This window comes from Embiotoca jacksoni, unplaced genomic scaffold, assembly GCF_022577435.1.
Source record: "Embiotoca jacksoni isolate LCO1_2020_lvr unplaced genomic scaffold, fEmbJac1.0.p SCAF_15, whole genome shotgun sequence".
NCBI lineage: Eukaryota > Metazoa > Chordata > Actinopteri > Embiotocidae > Embiotoca > Embiotoca jacksoni.
Genome location: NW_027185285.1, coordinates 3,959,944 through 3,987,808, shown reverse-complemented (window position 1 = coordinate 3,987,808; position 27,865 = coordinate 3,959,944). Strand labels below are relative to the sequence as shown.

Here is a 27,865-nt window from a genome sequence, read left to right as displayed (position 1 = left end):
CCTTGATGTATGTCATATTTAGAAAGCTCATTGCAATCCAAACCCTGTCACATTCATCACCCTGCTAATGCTGACATCACACGACTGTATGAATGACAAATGTCTTATCTCCATTCAGAATCCACGGAGAACCAGAACGTGCACAGTATGTCTGTACAGAATAACTTAATGATACATGGTGTCTTTGCTCTAGTTTCCAAATAGGTTTCTTGTTAACAGACATAAAGGCCTGTAAATAAAAGATTAGACTCTATGATTTTTCACAACATTATAACCTTCTTCAGTACACTGAGGGGCTGAATTTTTCACTCTCTGACTAGCAGGAGTGTTTATCTGCAGAGCTGTTTTATCATATTATGACTCAGTGCACAAACATGGCTTATTTACATTTTTTGCAGTGCTGTGTAAACTTTTTAGGCTCTCCTATGTTCCCCTATTTCATACCCATATCTTATTTTGACTGGGATTGCATACAGTAAATAATCAGTAAAATCATGTATTTTAAATAAAACTCACAGGTGGCCCAGACATCCCTCACGACAGCAACTTCTTCCTGCTCCTCCCGGGCTCTCCTCAGATTTTGAAATTCTTTATAAAGTTCAAAAAAATATTATACAAATATTCTGTTATTTATTTGACAAAAGCATAAATAAACATGCCGTGACAATGTAAAACATCTCCGCTTGATTACAATCAGTTATGTGCTGCAGGTCGATCTGATGAAATGTTTAGGTAATGTGGCTTTAACTTAGAACGATTTCTCAACGAATACTTCAAAGTGTAAACAACAGTTTGCTTTTGCTTGATTTCCAAGTGTAACTTCATTTTTACCACAAATTAGGTTCCTGAAAATCCAAAGTATTTTCATTATGTTAACATGTTTGATTACATCCATTATTATGATTTAAAAAAAGACATTTGTGCATCTGTGTCCTTTTCAAATAAAATGCACTGAAAAGTAAAAGAAAATAGAGTTTGAGGTAAAAGATCATTGTAGAGTTCTCAGTGAAATTATGAATTCCTAATCAGAAACAAAACAAATACAGGTACATGAATTGTATATTAAGGCCACAAACATCTCTAAACTAAAATCATTAGTGGTGCTGAAATACTGCAGCTCCTGTTTCGCTTGAGCAGAATTATTCAGACCTCTTTGAACTGTTCAATTGTTCCTAAAATCCACTAGAAGATGTATTCAGGCACGTCTCCTCAGAGCACCATGCAGGAACAATTCAGTGCTTGTTGAAATGCAGCAGTAAGATCAGTCTCTGTCCTCTTCTTAAGTTTTTCATTCAGGGCACAGTTCACAGGAACGCTGCCATGCGAGTGTTTGCACTCCATTCCTTACATCCTTTCAGGATTTTGCACAAAAGCTCAGATGAGTCTTTCCTCCTTTGGTAGCTTTAATGCGTCTGGTGCGGCCACGCCGCGTGAGCCAGAGTGCTCTTCGGCACTGGGTCCGTACGTCCCCTCAGTCTGCCTCTTCTTTTTCACCACACAGAAGAAGGCAAGAACAGCCAGGACTATGAGCAGAACACCCAGCGTGACTGTTGGGACCACAATAGCTGCAACGTTGGATCCCTGCAAATGGAAAAACATAAGACAGTTAACAACGTTTGATGACATTGGATACTTTCTAATGTTATTTATAGTGATCATGATTCAAGTTTTTTACTCACTGTAGCATTATTAGAACGGGTACCTCTTGGAAGAGTGTAATTCCCTGTGAAAACATCAGGAAATCTGTCAATCAAAAACTCCTCTCAGGCTAATTCACTGCTCTGTGCATACTTCACACAATTAAGTATGGCCTTCTTGTCTGCCGGTCAACTATTGAGTTATTTATTTACTTAATTTCCTAGTTAACTAATAATCTGCTATTTGTTTAACTAGTAGTTTAACTTGGCTCGTGCTGGTAATTTTTTTTGTTGAACCAGTTCACCACTGAAGAAACCAGGTTTTTTTGCCTGTAATCTGGTTGATTTTAAATGAGAAGTTTGAAATTTTCCCCAAATGTAATGGGTTTGTTGGACCAGTTTCCAGGCATCAAAGGTTCTGGCAAGGAAATAGTCCAGCACATAACCTCCTGTAACACGGTGAATTGTTGTTTTTACATTTCTGTTTCAGTTCAGATTAAAACATAGATTATATATAAAAGTGGACATAGCTTCTGGGTCTGAAAAATGAGGCCAATACGGAAGTGCCTTCACCTGCAATACGACCGAATGCAGCTAGGGGGCGGTTCCAAAAAGCCTCCGGCTCCATAGACTCCCATTCAACTTTCATAATGAAATACAAAGTTAATTTAGATTCATTAGAAAGTAATTTAAATTGTTTCCAGTTTCACTGTCAAGCTATAAGCTTCTCGTCAAACTGTCAGTGAGAAAGCAAACAACAATATTTCCCTATGTCCAACTATTGCTTGCATGTACACTTTTAACAAAATGCAGGCTTACAGAGGGATCTTTAAAATATGGTATAAAATGTGTTTGTGAGTCCAATAACGACTAATGGCAAAAAAATGTATGCCCATAAGGCAAAAATGCACACAAAAAAAAAAACAACTGACTGAAATATTCAGTAGGTTTCTGTATACAACATGGTCCACATTTAAATGTGTGTATTTTTTTTTAACATGAAACCTCACATTTTATTTTCAATACACAGGCCAAATAGGCAGAAAAGAGAAGTCACTGCCCACTTTCTAGGCTACAGATAAGTCTTCCAGATGACCCAGCAGTCCACTGTTGTTACCAGCCATGACCAGCCGTGTGATTACTAAGTTACATCATGAAACTACATTGTAACTACTTGGCCAGGAGAGCAAATAAGGAGGGGGCTCGGGAGAGCAGAGTGTACTGCGGCTAAAACAAACTGCTGAGTCAAACAACACACTGCTTGAAAATATAGAACAGGAAAAAAAAAAATCTAGTCTATTGTTGTTTTGTTATTGTTCAGCTTTAAAAGAGTCACGTTTAGTTTTGAAAACCCCTCCCCTACCATTTTTCTGAGTCAATCATTAACTCGGGTAAATAGTAAACTGTGCAAGGACAAAAGTACAACTTGATAAGAAATTGCAATGGGTGACAGAAGAGGGCAGCCATGGCTACAAAAGAAAGCAGAATACATTGTGAAATTGAATTCTTTTGTACAGTGCGCACGATTACTGATGATAAGATAAGACGAACAGTAAATATCTCTTACTCACCGTGCAGTGTCTTTATTCTCAGTCTAATGTTTGTACAAAATGCCAACAAGCCCACACACGTCTGAGATTTTCCTAAGAATGTATCCTAAGTTTTCTTATTTGTCATTATAGGATTTAATGCTGTGTGTATATGTGTGCGCGTGAGTGTTGGTGTGGTCAGAAGGATGCCTCATTTGTATGGGAGTGCTGGCTACCAACTCACCCCACGCAGGATTACTGCTCAGCACCAGCAGTAAAACACTCCAAAGCACAACTCCAGGTATGGCGGGCAGCACATCCGCACAGGCTGCCATCTCTCCCCGTCACTTGCAGGCCCAAGTGAGGAGGGCACACACTGGGAGCTCGGGGCATCAGCTTGGGTCCATTTCATTGGGACAAAGTCAGGATTTATGTCCCTCCTTGAACAGCTGAAGATACATTATTATCAGTCATTTGAAGGCAAACATCCTTTTGAGCTGACACTCCTGTATACTAATCTTGAAGTTGTGTCAGGCAGATATAACAGCAACAACTGAGTCACATTCAGCCTGACGTTGAATCACTATTAAACCTGCTCACACCACAGGAAAATAACAGGCTATTAAAAGCACTTGTGTAATGCAGCTTTAAAGTTTAACCCCCTATCAGTTGCAGCACTATTATTATTATTGTTATCATAACAATAGTATAATTGCAGGCTGACGTTATTTTTCCACAAATTGAATTAACACATACCTTTGATCCGACTGTTTTCAGATGGTCGAAGCAAAACGGGAAAACATCAAACAGGTTGATTCCTCACGAATGAATTACTTCCGCTTCACCTTGTCATAAATGAAAGTGCAACAAATATCACTCCGCTGAAAAACTACGGGTAACATCTTAAATCCAGAGTAGCCTCGTCTGCTGCCACTAAAACACCTGAATGGGTCCTTCAGTATCGGACTACATCCTCAGTTGGTCTTTTATGTAAAGCAGTTTTTTTTTCGCCCCCCCCCCCCCCCGTCTACTCTTCAGATCGCCATTGGTCACATGGTTTAGTTTCGTGTTACACTACCTGAGCGCAGTTATCTACCTGCAGCAGGGCGGACAGATCCTCCTTTGTACAAAAGTCGAAGAAAAGCGCAGGTTACTGAAGCAGAGCTGGGCCGATCTCTCCTGTTGCCATATCTTTTTTTTCTTTCTTTTTTTTTAAATCCTTCAAATAGACAAGAACTTTTCATCTCATTTATGTCTAATCATCTTCTGACACTTGATATATAAAGTGTTGTGAGGAGGCTCTAATGCTAGGTTTCTCTCACTTGCTCCAACCTGTAGAAGCACAATGTGTGGGACTGTACTCCCTGCCCACCTAAGCAACCTGGCTGCTGCTGCTGCTGCTGATGGTGGTGGTGGTGGTGGCACGAAATAGCGCCTCCATCAGGTTTCACGTTTTCCATCATATGAGAAAGGATATCAGCATTCCTGAGATATTTGAAGGATGAATTTGGAGACCAGCTGGTTCAGTGGACTCTAATCCTCACCCTAATCTCCCCTTCTCAGACTCAGAGGGGCAAAGAAAATGTAGGCTGCTCTACGCGGGCCTTAATCTGTGCTGGTCAGACTTTCATGTGGACTGTGTGAGAAAACTGAGGCGTTCTTAAAAAGCACTGTGGAAAATCACTCTTTACGACAGCGTTGAGACACAATGACGAGATGCCCAGTGCCAGTTTGTGCTGTCTGTTAGTATTTCAGCAATACAATATTCAGGAATCATAATTTGATGTTTGATTCACAGTAATTTATGCATTAGTCTGACACTTTATAGAGTCACAAAGTCTAAATTAACCGAAAAGTGATGGTATCAGTTCGTTATGTACAACTGTGGAAAGGAAAAGAGGCAGTAATATCACTGCATATTTGGGATGTTGAGTCATTGCATGTTAATTACTTAAAAACATTTTAAAAATAGAAATAGAAACACAATTTTACTGCAAGATGATGGCACTGAAGAAAATCCATCAACAAGTGGCGGTCCGTCTTGTTGTATTTTCCATTTGTTCTTGCATTTAAGTCAGTCACTGCAGCATCATATACATAGTGAAATATTCTTGTTGAAAGGACAACAAGTTTGATATCAAGTCTGTCCAGGTTTGATCCGCTGGCCAGCGGAGCACCTGTACATTAAGTTTGACAACAATACATTTTACTGCTCGCAAAATATTTGACATCCTGTATTAATCAGCTGCCAGGAGAGACTACAAACACAAATTAGGGTGTCACATGTACAATGACAGCACATTAATAGTCTTAAAATAAATATTTGTGAAGCTAAAGCGTATAATATTAATTTCTGTTCTGCAGAGTACCGTTTCAAGGTTCATTTTCAAGGTTACGTTATATTGCACTGGATTGAACTGGGCCAAATATCTCTGGGGTGGGACACCATGAAGTTTACCTGTAGGCTATTTATGTAAACTGTAGTATATAAAAACAGCTGTAAAATACCTGCAGCATGCAATATAAATTGAACTCAAGGTTACGGTATATTGCACTGGATTGAACTGGGCCAAATATCTCTGGGGTGGGACACCATGAAGTTTACTTGTAGGCTATTTATGGAAACTGTAGCACATAAAAACAGCTGTAAAATACCTGCAGCATGCAATATAAATTGAACTCGGTTGGCGTCTTGGTTTACTTTGGCCAGTCAGGAGAGGAATTATTTGTTTATAGTTACCGTTACTAACGTAAGCATGCAGCAGGGTTTTCTAGGCCCCTGGCTTCTGTTATCGTGCAGGTAGAGGGCGGTATAGAGGCACTTTGCCTTTTGTTTTAATGGAGGCGGCCCCTCTGTCACGCACGTACAGCTTGCCGTAGACGCGGGGAAACCTGGGTAGGACAGTCAAAGCGGCGGGAGAGCGGCAACCTATTCTCAAATTTAATGATACCTCGTCATATCGAGCATTGATTAAGTGAGTAGCGTGGGTTTAGTCGTATAAGGAAGACCGATACAACCATAAGCTGTGTTGGCTTATTATTCTGCTGGCGTTTGTTGACGGTGTGTTGCATTTAAAGCATTCCCCGGGAAACCGGTTTGAACGATTGTTTTTGATTTGACCCCTTTTTTTTTTTTTTTCTTTTTTTTTTTTTTTCTTTTTGTAGAGCAACAATGGCGAAGGTACAGGTGTTGAATGTGGCTGTCCTGGATAACCCGAGTCCTTTCGGAAACCCCTTTCAGTTTGAGATAACGTTTGAGTGCATGGAGGACCTCCCTGAAGGTGGGTACCGCTGCTCGTCGCAGGCTAAAAGCGACAGTCCGGTGCGGTTTCGGTCTGTAAAATAGCTAACGGCTAACACAACACGAGCTTTGTGAGAGGTTTGGATTTTAAATGATGAGAGGCAAAGTTACTTAAAAGGCAACGTGATGCAGCTTGTGGGGTTTCGGGGGGGTCATATCTCCAAAGTTATCCAAATAAAGTCATCTTGGAGAATCGCACAAACGGGCATTTAATGCCGACGACTGTTTTTGTTTTCGTGATAATGCACCTTTAAGTGCACCCAACTTGCACCTACCACGGTCCTCCTACAGGCCTCTGCCATCTAGTCACGCCTGGAACAAAGATCATGTGTGGATTGTAAACATGAACGTGTGTGCATCACAGTTTAGCTCTTTGCATTGACTCAAACGTGTCTTGTATGTCTCTACATTTCTGTGTGCGACTATATCTGGATGCATTTCTTGATTAGTAGATAAGAAACCGAAAGAAACTTCTTGTATGTGAGAAGCCTTACCTCTGGCCATTTTTTTTTTTTTTTTTTTTTTTTTTTTTTTAGTTATTATTCAATCAATCAATACGTTTTTATTTAGAGTGCAGTCGCCCCATACACTTTGCAGTAAAAACATAAAGCAAGCAGTTAAAAAAAAAAAAAAAAGTGAATATTTAAAGCTTTCGTAATCAGCACTTATTCAAATGCATCATCTAATAGGTTTCGGGGGTGGTGGGGTGTTCAGCTTTTTTTTGTTTGTTGTGAAACATCACTTCACTAGCCTCCTTTTTTGTTTCCAGACCTGGAATGGAAGATCATTTACGTTGGCTCAGCAGAGAGTGAAGAGTATGACCAAGTCCTCGACTCCGTCTTGGTTGGCCCGGTACCTGCTGGCAGACATATGTTTGTTTTTCAGGTGCGTTTGGTTGACACATGACACTAAAGGCGTTATCTCAAGTTTGTATCTTGAAAAGATGCTGTTTAGCTGAGCTTCAGCATCATAAACATGTCTTATACTTGAACTGTCTGTCACTTTTTTTTCATTCAACTGGAAATTGCAGCCTGCTATTATACCTTGCAAATCAGCAAAGGCATGTTGCCTGTAAAGGTTTGGTCAGTTTTCTTTCTCACCTGTATAGCGTTTTAAGTAACAGATCAAATATTACAATCTGCCACTTTTACACATTTGAAGATCATCCTGCAGTTTCTGTTCTCACTACCGATTCATCTGGCTACATGACAATAATGCAGCTCCGCAGTTATTGCCAAACTGGAGGTAATATGCTTATCAAATTTTACATGTCCTGTGTTGTTTTTTGTTTAATAGGCCGACGCTCCAAACACCGGATTGATCCCTGAAAGCGATGCTGTCGGTGTAACTGTAGTGCTGATTACCTGCACATATCGTGGCCAGGAGTTCATTCGCATCGGTTACTATGTGAACAACGAGTACACGGACCCAGAGCTTCGTGAAAATCCTCCAATCAAGCCAGACTACACACAGGTCAGACAAATCATTCATTTAACTTTATATCATTGGGGTAAAATAATACTGTGGATGGTAACACAGTTGTGTGCAAGACTTGGGGAGACTTGTTGATTCTTTTTGAAGTAAATATACCGTTTGCAGTACGCACAAATCAAAAATGAATCATTCTTCAAATATCACTATTCATTTCATGAACTTTGAAAAATAATAACAAAATGTATACAGTAATTGCAAAAACATTTAAAAAAAAAAAAAAAAAAAAAAAGTTGAAACACCCTGCTAAGTTAGTTCTCAATAAACACCCCCATATCTTGAAGAAGTGTCAAGGTGGAGTTTAAGGTATGCTTTAGATAATTTTCCTCTTGTAGAGACCAGCCTGTTTTCAGTTTTACTTTTTAACTTACGCTGCATTTTCACCTGGAATTAGCTGATATTTAGTATAAATATTTAGTGGCACTGCTTCCTGTGCTACTGGGAGCAGCATAACCCGAAAGCAGAATACTTTTACCCCTGTGCCAAACAGCAGAAAGGTCTTCGTACATCAGATACTCCTCCATTTTTGGCTTGACTGCAACAGCCGGGCCAGCCCGATAAACGCAAATACCAGTCACTGAACGAGTGACCAAGTGATAAAGATTACTGTGTGAATTTCAAATGAAAAGTTAATCTCACCTTAACCACTTAGTCTCATTAAGGTGGTGGCGGCGGCAGCGGCAAAACAGAAAAATAGTGCCGTCCTTTTTCCCCTAATCTTACTCCAGCTCGTTTGGGGGATCCCAAGTCACTCTGCAATCTCATTCTTTATGTCCCATGTACTGAAAGTTCATGACCATTGGTGATGGATAGGCCACATTACGTCTCAGCCCGCTCTTCACCACTTCAGTTTGGTGCAGTGACCGAATGACTGCTGCCGCTCCTCCGAGCCTAACGGCCTGAAAGGCTCTTGTTTCAAAACAAAGCCAATTAGCGTTTCATATAAGGTTCAGCCAAAAATTTAAGTTTTGACCTTGTCTTGTTTCTCCAAACACAGCAACCTTTGGTCATTGTACGAATTTCTCCACAACACTTGTTTCCAAAACAATCCAAGTGTTGTTTTGATTATGTCAGACATTGAATTTTGTGACAAAGTTGTAGATTAGGCTTCCTCCTGATGACTCGTCCATGTGCACCCTGTTTGTGCGTCACAGTGCATAATAGAATGGTAAATCTCCAGCTCCTATGCAGTCATTTGAAGGTTTTGCTTTTCCTTTCCTCCCAGATGTGCAGTTTTAACTGAATGTTTTCTTGGTTTTTGATATCTTGTCACGACTTCTGCTGCTCCTTTTTTTTTTACCATATTTTAATAACAACTAACAGTGAATTAACATTTGAAGGAACACTCATTCTTATGTGTTCGCTGCAGGGGCTGTTTTTATTTTTTTTTTTTTTTACTGCTGTTCCCTTCAAAATTAACAATGTTTCATTTGTAGCAATTGCAATGAAATGTTTTTTTCATGAGCTTCAATATACAGTTTAGTGTTCTCTAGTGGTCTCTTCAAAGAACAAAAGTCAAACTAAAACGTTTCTTCAAAAATACATAATCTAGACATACAAAAATTAAAAAAAAGATAATTGAAAGACAGAGTACACTAGATAACTCTTATCACTCTGTGATGTTGAGTTATAATAACTATTGAAATAGAAAGGCAGACATTGAGCAGCATGGTGCACTAATGCATCCTGGATTCGAGGCCGAGCTTGCCCTTTGGAATGGAAAATGCCCTGATTGTTTGATTATCACATTCCCTTGGTTATGTAACTTGTTAAGTAGATATTTTACTATTCTGTGAGCAGTCTTGTTCATTCAGATGGAAACTTCAGTCATAAGCCGCTGTGAGTTTTGCTGTAATAACAAAGGATTTTGATTGTAGGTGTCACATATTTAAGGTGGCTGACATTTGGAACGAAAACTTTCACTCACAGGTGCAAAAGAAAATAGTGTTATGAGGGATTACACTGGTTACAGCTTGTTGTATTTGTAGTTTCATGTAGGTTAATATACAGCTATTTGTGATTACTTGTTGAATAAACAGATTTTGGTAGCATTGGGTTCATCCTTTGTTACCCTGTTTTATGGAGAATAAGTGAAGTGGGATGTAATTGTGCCGGATAGTAGTGTGTGTATTTTTGCATGTAGAAATTGCAAATATAAGCTACAGCTAAAGGGAAAATAATCAGTCAATTTGTGAAATGTTAAAGGTTTTCAAGTGATCCCAGTGTTTCCATTTAGGTTGTTAAATGTTTAGGAAGACATTGTGTTTCTCTTAATCCCAGTTATTACACACAGATCCCTGTGACAGGCAAGTGTACCGTGCATTTTAATATAATATTACGACAATGGTTAGATCGCTTGTATCAGTTGCACTCAGATACCACATTAACATTCAGAAATATTGGCAATATTATCTGTTTTTGATAAAACTGTACAAGTAAATGCAATCATATAAGAACACCTCGCACCATGATATCAAGAGGTGAATGTGACTGGGTATTTCTTTTTGTGTGTTTCCTTTTCAGCTCCAGAGAAATATTCTGGCATCAAACCCACGTGTTACCAGATTCCACATAAACTGGGAGGGCTGTGCAGAGCGAATGGAAGACTCTGAAAATGTGGATCCTTCTTCAAACTCCATGCTCCCTCCATCCTGCCTCCCAGGAAAGGCCCCACCTTTGGGGATACTGCCAGATAACTCTATGGACTGCTTATAGAGATGCCCCCCTCCCTCCCCCCCCCCGCCCAAAAGGTGACAACTGACAGCACGAGACCTTTTCTTTGAAGAATGCCTATGGACATTCTAGTGTGGATAAATTGATGTACAGACATCCCTGCCTTACAGCTGCTCTTACTTCACTGAAACTTCTCAAAAATGGACTCTCAACTTGGGTTTCAAATCCATGGAAGATAATAAACATCTTACTGGATGATTCTTATTAATAGATGGGTAGCTCCTTGAAAAGGAAACGGCGACTGTGAAAAGATGCAGCTGAACTGAACTGTAACAGAAAGCTGTTGTTTGATTCACCTTCCTTCCTTTTGTTGGTGCAGAATGGATTTACACCCAGTTAAGAGGATTTCGGCCCTGAAGCAATAGGCAAATAAATTTCAATATGTTGCTGTGCAAGAATTTCATAATCTGATATTATGTTTTGTGTTCAAATTGCATTTCAACTTTTCCCCAATTAGATTGTGGAGTTTTTGATGGGCTATATAACTTCCTCATTGTTCCCCCCCCCACCCTTTGTTTTTCTCCTGTTTGCAATATTTGTGTTTCAAATAAAACAGCAATGTATTTGTTTTGTATCTGTGTATGAATAACTACAGCGTGTCCCTCCTAGTTACTTGGATTATTTTGTTTGCACATGTTATCCAAGCGTGATTACAAAATGAGTCTAACCGGAAAACACATGCCATTGTTAAGTATGTATTTGTACATGTATTATCGTTTTATCACTATACAGTAAAACACAATTGAGTGCCAGCTGTGTAACACAAATATCAGTGAGTATCCCCTCATACTTTCACATTTTACTAAAAATAGCCTGTGTTCACGTCACACCCAATCACAGACTGGTCGGCTAAAGGGGGTGGCTAAGCTAGTCATTTTGGAAAATATTTGACTGCAAGTAGGATGACGACTGGAAAATATGTGCGATTGGTTTATCTTCTCCGATAAATTCAGTCCTATAAATTCAAACAGCTGATCATTTAAAGCTCGAAGATAAACACGGTTGCAGCAATGGGGCGTATTGGGTGCTAGCGAGTCCTGGAGGCGGGACAAAGCTTTTTTTTTTTTTTTTTTTTGACAGGCGAATCGCATCAATGCAACGATTGGACGCGATAGCGCTCATCCAATCGGCGCTCGACTTGTGACTTCTGTCACCGCCCAGCGTCCGTGCGCGGAGCCAATCGGGGACGAGCAAAGGCGGGACCTGGTCGATGGACGACTGGAGTTTCCCCTTGCGGTCTGAAGATTAATGGAAGGGTTCTTGTTGATCTGAGGAATCGGCTATCAGGTGGTCGGTTCCAGGAAGCCATTGCTCTTGACGGCTCGGTCAGATACGAATGGAGAGACATCCGTTTTAACAAGCAGCGGCTGGACAAAAAAAAACAACAACAAAAAAGAGCAACCTGGACACCAGATTCGCCTCCCTGGTCTCGACTGTAAAGGCCTCGAGATTAGCACCTCGGTTAACATCAGGCCGGGATACGGGACGCTGGAAGCTAACGCTTAGCCCTGCTCGTTTAGACAAGACGGGAGGAGGAGGGGAGAAGAAGAAGAAGAAAAAACAACAACAACAACCCCAGCTTTCGACGATCTGAGTCCGGGCTGGATGAACCAGACCGTCTCCGGAAATAAAAGGACAACCGACTGACATCTTCCTTTCCTCCCCCCGTTTGCTCCCTTGGAAGTTCACGAGCTATCGCTAAAACCGAGCTAACATCCGCTGGCCTAGCTAACCCAGCGCGTTAGGTGCAGACTTTGGATATATATATATATATAAATATAAATATATATATATATATCTACTCGCTTGGCTGGAGTTTTTCCGAAACTCGGCAGTGGACTAGGTATTTTTTTTTGGGGGGGGTGGGGGGGGGGGGAGGGAGGGAGGGAGGAACACACACACACCATTTACATTTTGTAAGTTCAATAATGATAGCCGTTAGCTCGTGGCTAGCTGTCAGCTTCATTTGAGTCCAGCGAGACCTGCAGCATCACTTCAGCGACTTGTACAGGAACAAATAACAACAACAAAACAACAACAACAAAAAACAACAACTCATTCCGAGTCCAGGGGGACCGTCGAGCCTGCCATCATGGGCAACACGCCCACCGCAAAGAAGGGCAATGAGATGGAGAGCGGTGAGTACCCTTTACCCCCACCACCACCTCCACCACCTCTCTCTCGGTTGTGCCCGCCTGCCTGTTAGATCATTTCACCGTAGTCATTTCCTGTATTTCCTGCAGCGGCATGGAAAAAAAACCAAAAAAAAACCAAGTACAACTTCACACCTGAGCTGTGCAACCGAGGCCCTCTGCAAATGGCACCATGTTACATTGTTTTTTGTTTTTTTTAATATGATAAAGTGATTTGAGTATTAATTTCAACACCACATGACGAGATACCTTGTTTCTTCTCCCCCCCCCCCCCCCGTGCACGCTTTAAACTTGAGGCCCCATTTGTTTTCCTGGGAGTCCACAGGTCCAGTACTGGAGACCGAACAGCTGAGCGTGTTTGTTCATTCTCTCTCTCTGCTCGTCCTCTGGAAAAGCTCGTGATTTAGTGCCCCGGGTTGTGTTCAGAGGTACCAGCGAAGATGACAACAAGTAGCCTTATACAACAGTCATAGGTTTCCTTGTGGTTTATGTGTTCCAGATGGGGTTTTTTTGTTTTTTTTCTCTCTCTCTCTCTCTCTTCTCATAAGGTTATGAAAGACTGCAACAACATTGGAAAGCTAAACCTGTGTGTGGAGTTGTTGTGTTTTTTTTTTTTTGTGTGTGTCTTTAAAATAATCACCTCTGGATATACCTTTTGTGTTCAGAAAAGGGTGTGTGTGTGTGTTTTTTTGTTGTTGTTGTTTAAAAAAAAAAAAAGAACTACAAGGATTGAAAGCAAAAAGGGGGAGACGCACACATCTTTTCAGGGTTGTTTTTCATTAGGTGACGAGTTGACTCTTCGTGCAATCTGAACCTTGAGCATGGAGTCCCGCAGACTGTGTTTGACAGTAAGTGAGCCGAGACGACTTTGGTTGTTATCAGTGGAAGGAGAAAGCCACCAGGACGGGGGTCATATGATGCGGGTGATCCTCTCCAGGCAGAAACTTGGGAGTTGAGGAGTCTCTTGAACAACATGTGATGAGGAGCATTTAGAACAAGGGGACTTGTATGTGTCACTGAGTGTACGTGCATGCCCGATGTGGAAAAAGATGCTCTGCTCTCTTGGACAATTGTTTTTTTTATGCCCTCCCCTCCCCCCTAGAACGTTCTTATTTTTTATAGTTTTTATTAGAGTCAAATTTTTAAGAAAGAAATAAGGGAACATTAGCATAAGCTACCGACATACACGGTAATTATAAACAGTGTAAACCTCGGGTTTAACTTGGAATTGGTGGGATAAATTGTCTCTCTCTTTATGCAAGTGCTTGTTGACTCAGTCCAAACATTTAGGTTTCCTTTTCCCACTTCGGATCACTGGTCCTGGAGAAGACTTGGAAGGACGCTGTTTAATGTTTTTTATCCATAACACCATAAGTAACGCTCAAGTGTGCAAAGTCTGAACGGGTATCTGCGAAATGAGCGTCAGCTCCTTGTTGCTGGTAGCGAGTAGGTGCGAAGAAAGGCCTCCAGTCTCTCTGTAGCGTTAACCCGTCACTGGTAACCCATGTAACACGGCCATGGCTTTCAGGTGTCACGGGACAAAGGTTTTGTTTTTAATGTTTTAAGAAGTAGTGTAAGTGGGAGGATTAGTAGGTTGAAAACGGGGTCAGAGGAGGCCCTGCTGCTGGGAGGGTTGTTCGTGCGTTATGCTTCACATCCTTATCAGCCTGATCGCCGTGGGTCCACCCTGATCCCCAGAGACGGGCGCAGTCCAGGGGTCCAGAGCCCACACCCAGGAGCGTAATTTTCCACAGAGCAGTGCGATATTAAGGACAACATGGCAACCCATTTTGGTTTCTCCGGAAAACAGAATCGGAGCATTGAGAGGTGGTTCGGGTGTGCGGCACCTCTCGCCCGTGATCTGTGCGGGCTGGAAGAAGACGAGCGGAGAGCCACTGCACCGGTATACAGAGCTGAATTCTGGCCCACAGGAAGAAGCGGGGCGGACAGACACTGAACTGCAGCAGGAAGTGAAGGAGCAAGGAAGGTCCAGCCCAGGCTCTGCACAGTTGGTCATCGCCTCTTCTGCTCTGTAAACCAAACACACTCAGCCGTCCAGGATAGCTTCAAGTTTGGGCCCGTTGTTGTTACATTTTGTGGATTGCCCGCTTGGCCAAACGTCCGCGAGTACCGCAGTGTGGACACTCTACACAGGCCATCAGCTGGCTCCCTCCAGCCTTGCATGATGTCTGTTATTTACAAGCTGGCAGGAAGGCTGTTTCATCGAGCCGGGCCCTGTCTGGGAGACGTAGGCACCGGAGAAGGCAGACATGTCCAACCACAGGAGGAGCTAGAGGCTTGCCGCTGGAGTGAGTTGTCATTCTGGTGCTGGTTGAGGGGGGTGGAGCTGTGGTTCATGCTATGTCCCGCTGCTTCAGCCAGTCGCAGGCTGAGCAGAGGCTCCGGCGTTTAACAGATAACCAAGCTGTGTTTTCGTGATAATGCTTGTTATGAAATTCATCTCGTGACCTGGCGAGCTGCGTGCCCGACGGGTTCGGAAGAGCGATCTTTCATACTGCTAGACATTGCTTGTGCTGGTTTATTATTTATGGCCACGCAGCCGAGACGTGCGTGCATATGTCCATGTATACAAATACACACAGTCAGAGCAGCATGTTGTTCGTCTCTACTCTGTCTCCTATTGTTTTCCAGTTACAGAGCTAAGGAAGGCATTTCCCTGTTCCCTATTTTGCACAGTTATAATATAATAATGAACCCGTTTGAAAACACATTCTTTACTTTTGTTCCACACACTTTTGTGTCCCTCTCCTTCTGGCTGGCGTGGCTCTGTCCGTCTGCAAGTCTGTCTTTGTTCGTGTCACCGTTTGACGGCTTTAAATATGTTTAGACATCTGAGGAAGACCACACCGACAGCCATGTGTGACAAAAGGATGGTTGTATTTAATCGTGCGTGTTTTGAGTGTGACCATATATAACGAGGTGGCGCTCTGTCCAAGTGCAGCTCCTTCCGTCTATAAATATCCGCGTGGTTCCCGTCCTGCCGCTGCGCTGCAACGCAGCTGGTTTTGTGTAACAGGGGCAGGCTTGTGTTTTGGATCGCTCATCACTTCCCGTCTCCAGTTAAAGGGGCTTTGTTATAAGCCTGCGCCGGTCACCGGTGGACTTTTAATTGTCGAGATGCCGATCAACCGCCTGTGACGGGGCTTGCGGCGCTGAACCGGTGACTCGGCAAAACTGGCACACTCGTCGGGAAGGATCCTGAGACCCAGCAGCTCGCCGAGCAAAACGGAGGATGGCGTCTTGGTGATTCGAACGAGGAACCGTAGCTTCGGTGGTCGTGTGTTGGGAGGAGCCGTAGTGTGAATCCTTGTGTCCGTCGGTCTTCTGAAGCTGCAGCTTGTGCCACTGGAATTATTTACTCATTATAACGTCTGAAGTCCTGTCATATTTTAGTACTGTGCTACGGAAACGAGGGCACCCAGAGTAACAGCAGAAACACTATAAAATATATATATATGCGTGTTCATTGGTCATATACAAGGGTACATCAAAAAAGTTCCAGAGGCTGTTCCTGTTGAGCATGAACAGAGCGTGGCACAGTAATGTGCGTGGAGCAGAGGGGACGCGATCTTTTTTTTTTATGATTTAAGTATTCAACTAGATTGATCGGCATCTGTGTCGCGCACGTTTTTGGGGTCCATTTTACGCACATTTGCAATTTCATCACGGATCACCCAGTGGGACAAAGTCACAGTGCACAACCTTGCAAACGTCAAAGAAAACCCGACCGGTTACGCTCCCGGTGTGAAGCGCCTCGTTCGGTTTCGGGACAGCGACCTTCGGTCCCGCCTGGAACGCCACCCGGAACACCTCGCTCCGCTCCGGCAAGGGTCTCCGTTGCCAGTTTCACTCGACCTTGGCCGATTGCACTTGACCTTCCTTCAAAATGCAACTGAATGGAAGTGAACAGTGCATGAAAGTGCAAGACCGTCAGCTCCTCTGTTCCCGAGCTGCTCAGTAATGTAACGAGCCAAGTCTGTTCAGGACACTAGAATATAAAGGAACTTTACAGGTCCCCCCCCCCTGGCCTGTCATCAGCTGACGACTCAAATTGGTTTCTCACATTTACAGGCGTGTCAACATGTGTCCAGTTTACACGAAGCAGTGTTTGCCCTCCTGACTGTGTTCTGATGCACCACGTGGGCCTTTATGCTATCCGAACAAGGCCTGGTGTAGACCGAGACCTAATTTGGCGCGCTTCGCAGTTTAATGTCGGTCAGCTCGCCCTAATATAACCCCTCTGTTCCTGCGTCAGAGTGGGCCAGCGAGGCCCAGGGGAGAGATGGAGGATTGATTTTTTTTTTTTTTTTTGGAGGATCAATTCAGCACTGGCACGACACAGACTCTCCGGTGCATTCGGGCCGGGAGAAAAAAAAGTTTCACCGTGGTTTGCGTGCCGCTGCTCTGCTGGCGTCTCCCGAGAGTGCCACTTTTATGTTTGCGAAAACACCCAGATCGCCTCTGAAAGCGTTTCATCGCGGATGTGACATCTGATTGGTTCTGCTAATTAGGGAAAGTTTGAGTTGCATCTCGATGCGTCCAGTTCATCTCCAGGGTCTTTTACTTAGGCCTAGTTTTCCATAGGACTCCAACTCTGGGTTGGATAAATATACCAGCCAGTGTTTCGCGCCCCTCCCCCTGCTGATTATGCCCCTGTTTAGATCAATATATAGCCTGTGTGCATGTGCGTGTGTGTGTGTGTGTGTGCGTTTGACATGCGAGGGAACAGCAGAGAGAGTACTTTGTGTACAGAATAAATATTGATACAAACCAAGCAAGGGTCCAATTGATTTGCGCGAGTGTAACGGGCTCAGCGCTGCTCTCCGTGCTACGTTTGACCGCACGCTGGAGGTGGATGCTACTTTTTTGAATTTGGTCTCCAGCAAAGGGACGGTCGCAGGAAAGACTGAAGACACATTTGCCGGGCAAGGGCGCTCGACTGTTTTTTTTTGTTTTTTTTTTGCGGATGTGCGGGTCGGCCGACCTGACCGGAGCGCGCTCAGCGGGGGAGGACAGGTCATGAGTCAGTGGCTGTGAGGAAGAGGCCGAGGAAAGGAGTACGGGGGATACTTTGCAGGGCTAATGTGTGACAGGAAGAGCTCCAGAAAGCATGCAGGGAAGAGGGAGCCGTCCTCGCGCTCGAGCGAATCAGGGTCGCGCTCGGCAGACGCCGCAGCGGCACCAGAGGTACCCGTAGGCCTCCCAGATGGTAAGGAGTATGGGGTTGCAGGGAAGTCTTTCAGAGAGTTTTAGTCGTGGAATCCCTGCATCTAACGGAAAGAGGGACTGAATGAAGACTTCCGTTGATTCGCCACCCTCCCTCCCCTCCCTCCCCCCCCGCCTCCCTCCGTCCCCACCTCCCGTCTCCCCAGCACCTACAGTATGTCGAGCTACGCTTTTGTGTCTTTCTGCTCGGAAGTGGAAGTTGAGCAACTTTCCCGGGAAATGTTTTCTCCCCGGCGACCGTTCTGCTTCCATCTCTCTCTGTGGGAGCAGCAGTGCTCTCGACGTGTTTACGTGAACTTTGGTCTTTGCTGTTCTCGCTGGCTTTCTCCCGTCCTATTGTTGGGGCTGCTGGTCTTTAGAGAATTTGCAGGAAATCACATTAGCGAGACGAGGATTATGCTTTTGTGTAGTTTAGAGTGGTGTGCGTGTGTGCGCGTGTGCGTGTGTGAGATGCACATATATTTGCGCGAGACATTTATGTGAAGATAATTTCTATATTATCGTATTATTCATTTCAGTTTTTGATTCGACTATCAATCCAAAAGCCCATTAGCTTAAATACTCATATCACAAAGCTGATGAATAAATTACTAAGCACTTTAGCTATTGACAGCTGACTGGCTTTATTTAAACTGTACCCTAGGCTGTTGTTTTGCATCGATTATCTAGGCAGACGGAAATTCCACATTATCCTGAAAGGCTTAACACCGTTCTGTACCACTGTTTTTCAGCAGATCAAGGTATTAAGGTAACCAACGAATCTTATCCACAATTTTCACCTTAAATCGAGACCTGCGTTCGGGAGATCTCGTGTCCACGTTGTTGATGACATCATTTGGACCTCTGCAATTTAAAGAGAAGCCGTTTTTCACCATCGCTCTCGCTCGATAGTCACTATAGCAACCCAGTAAATTACGATTATCGTCCTCCTTCTGTCAGCAGCAGTTCATTTACAACCTCCACCCGTCCCGTGCGCAGCGCCGGCAGTGGAAATGGCAGCGCTACCTCCGCTGCCGCGGCGAGTGCACAGACAGTAAGGGAGGAATGAGGAAGGGCTGGTTATCTGCATGTTCCCACAGAGCACTGTGATTAGCCTCATAAAGTTAAGGGAGGAGAAATTAACTTCTCCATATGACAATATGTGTGCCAAGTTGTCATAATCAGTCCACAGAAGGGTCTCTTGGTCCATAATCGCATGTATGTGTTTGTGTTGCCAAGTGTTTTCTTTTTGCACGTCATAAACTGTGAATTAGAATTGGAAAAGGAGTCTTTTTTTCTTTTTTTTTTTTTCTTACTGCATCGTAGCCTCATGTTAAACTGCATTCTTAGCCCAAAATCTATTTATTATTCCATATCTACTTCCTATCCTACAGTGATGCGTTCGAGGGCGGTCTAATTTAAGTTTAGGGCTTCTGAAGATGAGATTGTCTCCCGTAACCCTGAAGGCCTCAGTGACACATCAGAAAATTCTCATCATGTGCTTAGACGGCTTAAAATGTTTTTTTTTGCGGCGTGATGGGATGGAAAACTGCTCAGGTTGTTATCTGGACTGTAAATGAACAGCAGTGGAAACTGCAAGTAACAAATTGTAGATAGGATTGAGGCTTTACACTCTTTGAGTTATCCACTCCAGGGCCTTTTAGTGCCTCCTGTGTGGGGGTGTGCCATATCGTTGACAACGATATCCGTATGATTTTTGATATGATAAAAAAAAAAAAAAAAAAGAAATCATTCTGTGAGGATAGCAATATTTTGACTGGTTGACATGCTGACATCATGGCATTACGCAGCACAACAGTATAACCTACGTTATGTGCTTAACTTGCGCGAAGTACCGACAAGCATGGCTGAAAGCAGCTGCATTTTATTTATACAAAATCTGAATCTCACTCTAAAAAGTTACGAACCGAGAGATCATTTTGGTTTTGATTTCACTGAATTAAAAAAAAAAACGGTTAAGTTTTTGCCGACATAAAATCAATAATATTACTATTGCAGAAATCCCTGAAATATCTTTATATTATTTAGGGCTATGTCACCCACTCTTACTCCCATGTGGGTGGTGTGGTTTTGTGTTTTGTTTTTGGTGTTTTACTGGAAAATCATAATTTCTTTTTTTTCTTTTTTTTTTTTTTTAAAGTCAGCTCTGCACAGGATTTTTTTTATTTTATTTTTAGCATTCGGTTAATTCACAAATTTAGCCGGATGTTTATCTTGTTCTCTCTCATGGTTGAGTTGTCAGAGAAGTGAGCCCGAGATGAGAAGACAGAGGAATGCAGACTGTCACCAGTTCATTGACAGTATTTATGTTGATGTACATTGCGTGCATATAACGGGTCCCATGCTCACTTTCTGGAATGTCTTTCTGGACACCAAGTTGTGATCTTCTCTCTGTCTTGGTGATTAGATTTTGGTTGAACTATTACATAAAATCATTTACATCTCTCTCTTTCGGTTTTCAGTGAAGGAGTTTCTTGCCAAAGCCAAAGAAGATTTCCTGAAGAAATGGGAGAATCCAGCACAGGTGAGACTTGCCTCCATTTCCCTTTAATCATTTCTGTGTGTTTAGTCGGTCTTTTATTTTTATAGTTCTTTTTGAATGTTGAGACTCCTTCGTGTGATCATTTCTTTCACAGTGAATCTCGACTTGACTTCTCTTTATGCTCCTTCCTGCCACTGAACTAATGAATTCCTATTTATTTTAGGAGAGCAGTGCGCCCTCTGCTGGGCTCATGTGGAATACATTAATACAGTTCATATTTACATTTTAACCATGTATACACGTCTAATATTTTCTCAGATGAAAGGCAGCGTGTGTGATTCACATTAAAACAACATGACTCCGTTTTCAAATACATTTTTATTGCAATTTAGTTCATGTTTATAGCAGTGTCTGCCGTGCCGCATTGCTCGACAAATATCTGACATCTTCTTCTGCTCCTCAGCAAACTGCGGCATTGGACCACTTTGAGCGTTTGAAGACCTTAGGAACCGGTTCATTTGGCCGAGTCATGTTGGTTAAACACAAAGAGACGGGCCAGCATTTTGCCATGAAAATACTTGACAAACAGAAGGTACAGTATTCTCGATGCATCACATTCGAGAGATTAAAGCATGGTAAATGAATGATTTTTTTGCTTGACTTGTGTGTCCCAGTTTATATTTCTTCTGGTGATAATGCCTCTTTGTATAATTTTCATAACAAGACAGTATTAATTAGAGCTCGAATGCGACTGATTTTTTTGGGGGGGGCCCGACACCGATATTGGGGAGTAAAAAAAAAGATATGAACGTATCATACGGCTGAACTGTGGCTTTCAAGCACTCGTGCCACAGTTGTGTAAAATAGACACGATATTTTACATTTTAAGGAATAGATTTTTTTATTGTCCAAAATTACGCCAGTGCAGTCAAAAAGGAGAACTTAACAGGAAATGTAATAATAATGAACTATAGATTAAAAAAAAAAAAATAGAACGATTTCTAATTTAACCCATGCCATTTTTTCTTCTTTATGCTCTGTAAAAAGTATCATATCGCCACATATTGGACAACATGCATGGTTATATCAATATATCGGTGTTCGGCCAATATCGTCTAAAATTGGCCAACCGATAAATGGGTTTAGTATTACCATGTTTTATTTAAACATTATTAGGGGAACCAAGAATAAATAACAATTATCAATATTAGAATCTCAAAAAGATCACTTTATTGATGCGATTTACACGTGCTGAAGTGTCTTGAGAATCTTTACAACATGCTGATGTTACAGATTATTACTGACTTGAATGGTAATGAATGTGTCTTTTAAATGCTGTTTTGGTTGTGCAATGACAGAAAAGCAGAGTAAATGCAGTAATCAAGTATTCATCAACTCGCTTAACCATGTTGACGGCATTTTTCCTGAATACACCTCCTCTCTGATGTCTCGCAGGTAGTGAAGCTGAAGCAGATAGAACACACACTGAACGAGAAACGTATCCTGCAAGCCGTCAGCTTTCCCTTTCTGGTGCGACTGGAACACTCTTTTAAGGTACGCGCTCAGGTCTTCACCCATTAAGCTCTAAAAGTACGTTCACCTTGTTTTTGGATGCCACAGTAAAAGTCTCCTTCTCTCTACAGGATAACAGTAATCTGTATATGATAATGGAGTATGTGCCTGGGGGCGAAATGTTCTCGCACTTAAGGAGGATCGGTAGATTCAGGTAAGTCCACTTTTTGAGTTAACGCGACTTAAATATTTTTCATGTGCTGTTGGTTTACTGTAAATATTGAGGCCTATTTGTTTCGCAGTGAACCACACGCCCGCTTCTACGCAGCCCAGATTGTACTGACTTTTGAATACCTTCACTCACTGGATCTCATCTACCGAGATCTGAAGCCGGAGAACCTGCTCATCGACCAACAAGGTTACATACAGGCAAGGATTGCAAGTTAAAAAAAAAAAAAAAAAAAAAAAAATGTATTGCCATAAACAACCATTTTTATTCAGTTAGTTTAGTTCAGTGTGGCCAGCACTCTGAGCTGTACACTGTTTCTTAGGTAACAGATTTTGGATTCGCGAAAAGAGTGAAAGGCCGAACCTGGACGCTGTGCGGGACTCCAGAGTACCTGGCGCCAGAGATCATCCTCAGTAAGGTGAGTGCTGAGCTCAGCTCACGGTGAGCAGTGCTGTCCTTTTATGTGGCAGTGGCTTTGTGGGAGTTATCGGATCAACGTGAAACATAATTTGGGAAACCATTTCATTGTCACATCCACTTGAGAACTGTGGTACAATATGCAGCTCTGTAGTTTGTTTGAAGACATTTCTGACGCCCCTTTTCTGATGTGTTTTTTTTCAGGGTTACAATAAAGCAGTGGACTGGTGGGCTCTGGGAGTGCTGATATACGAGATGGCCGCTGGGTACCCCCCCTTCTTCGCAGACCAGCCTATTCAGATTTACGAAAAGATTGTATCAGGGAAGGTGAGTTTCAAGATGGCTACCCTTAATAACTCTTTTCATTTTTAGAGGTCAAAATAATTTTACACTTATCCTCAACCAAGGACTGTTGTTTGCCAGATATAGTCGGCAATCTAAAAATTAAAGGTCCCATGTTGTATAAATTAGGATTTCTGTTTCTTTTTTTCTTTTAAAGCAAGTCTCCGCGCTATATAAATACTGTAAAAGTGTTAAAACACTCAGCCTTTAAAGAAATGCACACAGCCCGTATTCAGACACTCTGACGTTTGTGCGAGTCGTGAGTTTGTGAGATCACAAACTCGCATTCATGTCATATGTCCGCTCTTAGCACACTCTGCCGTCCAACCTTTTATTCAGAAGAACGCACTACGGTGTGGTGGTGAGACAATCTTATATTGTCTTATATCAAGACTGAAAATACAATGTGACCTTTTAAATTCGTGAATGATCGTGGTGGCTATGCATGGATTAAAACTTAAGGAGAATTGATCTATAAGACTGTAGTTGAGTCTCTCTCTAAGAAATCAGAGACATTTTTATTTTTAAGTAAATAACATTCTTAAATGCCTTTAACTTTGACATCATGTATAGACAAATTAGGTGTCTAATTAACTGACCTTAATTTTCTTCGGCAGCATTGCATCAGCAAAATGTAGGAAAATTCAAATTCTGTCACCAGTTTCTCTCCTTGGCATTGAAATACGTTCTTGGTGTTTAATTTTACTTTAATTGATATGATGTGACGTGAAAATACCTCTTGAACTGAACATATCCTAATTTCTGGTTTTGTTGATAAAAACACTTTATTATTGTTGCCTATTTTGTTAATATATTTGAAAGATAAAATTTTCACGAAGCGTATACAGCTCGGCACTTTAAGTTTCTATTTCGTTAATGTCGCGGTTAGTTTAATGTTGGTCTTTGAGCACATTTGCAAAAGAATAACTGATGACTACCATGTGTGCTGGTTTTTTTCACCGTACATGTTCGAGAAGGTTTGCCGACTTGACAATCTATCCGGTACGTCCAGTACATTACTGTCATGTACAAATAAATCTTACATTCTAACAAGTCATGTAACTGCAGTAAAAACTGCCAAACAACTGTCGTCCTAAAACCTGTGAACAAATATGGCTCCGGCATCAGAGGGATTGAAGGAAAATGGAAAATTGCAAACAAGTGGATGTTTCTCAACCAGGCAAATCACATCCAACTTCAACATGAAATCATGTCCCTGGTGCTGCACAGGAGTCGTTCAGGAACAAGTTTGGAAGCACGCAAAGCCCAAACACACAGTCACTATAGTTACATGTGTAAATCACAGCGAAAAACACCCTGTGCACTTGGGGCCATACGGGCATTTGCTTCTTAAAACCGCCGTCGTAGCTTGATTGAGTCCTGCAGTCTAATGTACAGCCGTCGCATGATGTGCAAAAAAAAAACGCTGCGGCTTGACAACACGCACTTAACGTTGCCCTTTACCGTCCGCAGGTTCGCTTCCCTTCTCACTTCAGCTCAGACCTAAAGGACCTGCTGAGAAATTTGCTGCAGGTGGACCTGACCAAGCGCTTTGGCAACCTCAGGAATGGAGTCAATGATATCAAGGGCCACAAGTGGTTTGCCACCACTGATTGGATTGCCATCTACCAGAGAAAGGTGAGTTCAGCCTTCATTTAGTTGTAATGCAGCTGGTCGAGTCTTTTTCCCTTTTTCAAATAGAGGACAGAAGAAAGAGATGCTGGCAATGCAAGATGGGTTTTGATGAGACTTTGGTCAGTGGAAAAAGTCGACGGTAATTTCACACCATCTGTGCGTCCTCTGCGCAGCCATATTATTGCATTGGAGGCTGATGAAAAGTACGTGAAACACGATAGCTGGTACATTCAGAAAGATTACAGCAGAACATCATTTCAGAAGTTCCGAAATGGACCAGTAGTAGAACAAAGTCCCCCATTTGACAGTATAACATCAACACAAAGAGGCTCGGGTTTAGGTGTGTAAAGCCAGTCACAGGTGTCAAAGGAGTTCACATAAGAAGGGACTCGTAAAAAAAAAAAGCACATTGTAATGACCCCTTTCAAACCTAAACATTTTCCAAATATGTGAAAATTGCTCCACAGAGACGGTCAGGAATGTAAGGAGTGCTGACGGTGTTTAAAGGCTGATCAAGACACAGACTATTAAAAACTGTACAAAGAAGAAACACAAGAACAAGATCGCTCTTGATGTCATGATTTATGTGAACAGAAAGAACTCCTACTCTTAGTATCAATATTACCGCGTCTGTCTACACATGATGCAAATGAAAGCAGCGGGTTCATATTTGTTTCTGGCAGTGGATGACATTCATGCCGAGACATTTAGGAAATTACCAGATGAATTTAAAATAGATGAGCTGCCTTCAGGGAAAGCAAATAACCGCACATGATCACACACTTCGTCCTGCAGTGTGATTAGGAAATCCAAGTATTCATGTGCGATTTCTTGATTAATATTATGCGTTTGACTCCCTCTTTAATGAGTTTCATTCACTCTGTACAACTATAAATTAATACAAATCTGTTTTCAATTTTCCTCTATCTCCTGGGACTCCTTCTGATGTCATTGAGCAGTGTGTGGTGCACGCTCTGGCGCCGATTCCCGAACTGCGGTTCATGTACTGTTGACGGTACAAGAGGCTCCACCTGGTGGTACTTTAAAGCTTTGCTGAAAGGCTCGACATTTACACTCCAACTGGCCCGAGCTCAAACAATTGCCATTTTATTTTATTCTGACACAGACAAGAGTTATTACATTCACACATCGCATTGCAGCGATTGTAAAAATGAGTGGACGATCAAATAAAAACATTTTGGAAATAACATGTGCCCCGTGCTTTAGCCCGCAACGGTGACGTGGCCGATATTAACGGCGACGTTAGCTCGATGCGGTCCAAAAATGGTTGGCATCTGCAGTGGGAAGTGGAACTTGGGGAGACTGTACCTGCTGTACGTGGCGCGAACGGCTCGGGAACCTCTGCACTACGGCTTCGCTGCTCTCCATCTGACCACGCTGCGGCACTCTCATGATTTTTTACTGTCCTGTGTGTTCCAGGTGGAAGCTCCCTTTATTCCTAAGTGCAAAGGCCCCGGTGACACAAGCAACTTTGATGACTACGAGGAAGAGGAAATCAGAGTCTCCTTCACTGAGAAGTGTGCAAAGGAGTTTGCTGAGTTCTAGATTCCCAACCATGAGTAATGGCGAGAGAGAGAGAGAGAGAGAGAGAGAGAGAAAAAGAGAGAGGGAGAAAGAAAGAGAGAGGGAGACGGATTTAGAGAGTAACAGGGGGTCTGAAGACAGGAAGCACTATGGTGGATTGCTAACTTGCTTATTTGTGATGAGGCAAACAATGTAAAATCCCCCCCGACTGAAAGATAGGCAAAGTGAAGACAGGTCCAACAGAACCAGCAGTGTTGCCTTTTCTGATTGTTTTCAACTGTTGCCGATTCATTTTTATTTATCCCTCTTGTGTTTTTGGCAGGGGCTCGACAAGAACAGGCTAGACTTGTATCTTTCTGATGGTGTAATTTCAGTCTTTGCAGGTTAAGGCATCGATTTTCTGTTAAGGTACTGAATCTGCTAGGCTTCCCTATTTTTTTTTTTTTTTTTTTTTTTTTTTTTTTTTTTTAAACAGGCCCTCTCTACAAGCTTCTCCAAGAGTGATCGTTTGTATCTTGTCACCCCGGCTCCCCTCGCCCCTCGCCCCTACATCTCTCCATCCTGAATCTGTCCAAGCAATACCAAGTCCAACAGATGTGCCTATCATAATGCCAACTGGTTGGAAAACTGTGTCGGACGCATTGGTGCAGAGCTTTGGCTGTGGCGGCGTCGGCCCTCGTGCCCGTTTAGTTGAAAAGCTTGAAAACCTCTCTGCACCTGCCTTTGTCTGCTCCATGTGGCATGATTACTGGGTGGATGATGCACTCTACTGCTCGCGGTCGAAGCAGCGGTGACCTCTTTGATCAGTGAAAACGATTTATCACCGTAAACTTCATCCAGGTCTTTAATCCTTTTTTTTCGGGGGGGGGGGGGGGGGAGGGAGGGGGCAGACCAGACCGACCTGTGAGGAGTAACATGAGGTCTGCAATTAAGTCTGTCTTTCACTTAGCTGAATTTATTAGAGCATTTAAAAAAAAAAAAAAATCCTATTGGTGATCATTTTGTCCTTTTTATGTCAATCTCTGTGCTTGTGTGTTATTTAGTGCTCAAGGGTGGGTTAAAAAGCTGTGATTTAGCAGCAGCTAACATTGTGGTCACACTCCTGACTATTGTTTATTTAATTCTTAGTACATTTATACATGTATATTGATATATATATATTATAGAGAACATGAAATATCCATCTTTTTCAACATTGTCTCATAGCTGTGAAACTGAATCAAGATTTCAGAAATAAACGGATATATAAATTCTGCCAAATTTGCAAACTGAGAACATTGACGTTTTCTGTATGTAACTATGATGGTGGTGGATTTTAATACGCAAAACAGTAGCAAAGCGTTTCAACGACATGTGCATGTTATTTTTGTACAATATCACGTTTAAAGATGGCAGAGCATTGCGCTGAGGTACCCGAGATCATGGAGAACATGTTTAATATTAAAAATGGACACCCAGTGCTCTGTTGAAGACGGAACAAGACCCAGTTAAATGTGTCAAAGTTCATCATTCAATTATGGAACGACAGTTTGCAGATAATTGTCACTGCACTTGTGCTTCTCACCTTGTTTTTTTTGTTTTGTTTTTGTTTTTGTCCCCCCCTTTCTCATGT

At 42.4% G+C, this 27,865-nt stretch overlaps 3 protein-coding genes across 9 annotated transcripts; 2 read left to right on the top strand and 1 right to left on the bottom strand.

Annotated features, from left to right (window-relative positions):
- Positions 1-280: 280 nt before the first annotated feature.
- On the bottom strand, positions 281-4,525 carry crb3a (crumbs homolog 3a). 4 transcript variants are annotated; one of them, XM_069148956.1, is made up of 5 exons: positions 4,263-4,525; positions 3,923-4,011; positions 3,411-3,615; positions 1,680-1,723; positions 281-1,581 (listed from the first exon to the last, which is right to left on the bottom strand). In XM_069148956.1, the coding sequence occupies exons 3-5, from the start codon at positions 3,499-3,501 to the stop codon at positions 1,375-1,377; spliced, it is 342 nt and encodes a 113-aa protein (XP_069005057.1). In that variant the 5' UTR covers positions 3,502-3,615; positions 3,923-4,011; positions 4,263-4,525; the 3' UTR covers positions 281-1,374. The 4 variants fall into 4 exon arrangements, with proteins under 4 accessions (XP_069005057.1, XP_069005059.1, XP_069005058.1 ...); XM_069148958.1 differs by having other exon boundaries at positions 3,923-4,005; XM_069148957.1 differs by having other exon boundaries at positions 4,245-4,280.
- Positions 4,526-6,058: 1,533 nt separating this feature from the next.
- Positions 6,059-11,265, top strand: asf1ba (anti-silencing function 1Ba histone chaperone). 2 transcript variants are annotated; one of them, XM_069148952.1, is made up of 5 exons: positions 6,059-6,141; positions 6,332-6,447; positions 7,237-7,352; positions 7,764-7,940; positions 10,482-11,265. In XM_069148952.1, exons 2-5 carry the CDS (start codon positions 6,339-6,341, stop codon positions 10,671-10,673), a joined length of 594 nt encoding a protein of 197 aa, XP_069005053.1. In that variant the 5' UTR covers positions 6,059-6,141; positions 6,332-6,338; the 3' UTR covers positions 10,674-11,265. The 2 variants fall into 2 exon arrangements, with proteins under 2 accessions (XP_069005053.1, XP_069005054.1); XM_069148953.1 differs by lacking the exon at positions 6,059-6,141 and adding an exon at positions 6,157-6,227.
- A 1,304-nt stretch (positions 11,266-12,569) lies between these two features.
- Positions 12,570-26,720, top strand: prkacaa (protein kinase, cAMP-dependent, catalytic, alpha, genome duplicate a). 3 transcript variants are annotated; one of them, XM_069148949.1, is made up of 10 exons: positions 12,570-12,829; positions 20,554-20,615; positions 21,037-21,165; positions 22,029-22,127; positions 22,217-22,299; positions 22,388-22,514; positions 22,637-22,732; positions 22,936-23,058; positions 24,547-24,711; positions 26,149-26,720. In XM_069148949.1, exons 1-10 carry the CDS (start codon positions 12,784-12,786, stop codon positions 26,272-26,274), a joined length of 1,056 nt encoding a protein of 351 aa, XP_069005050.1. In that variant the 5' UTR covers positions 12,570-12,783; the 3' UTR covers positions 26,275-26,720. The 3 variants fall into 3 exon arrangements, with proteins under 3 accessions (XP_069005050.1, XP_069005051.1, XP_069005052.1); XM_069148950.1 differs by lacking the exon at positions 12,570-12,829 and adding an exon at positions 15,012-15,153; XM_069148951.1 differs by lacking the exon at positions 12,570-12,829 and adding an exon at positions 17,819-18,074.
- The last annotated feature ends 1,145 nt before the right edge of the window (positions 26,721-27,865 follow it).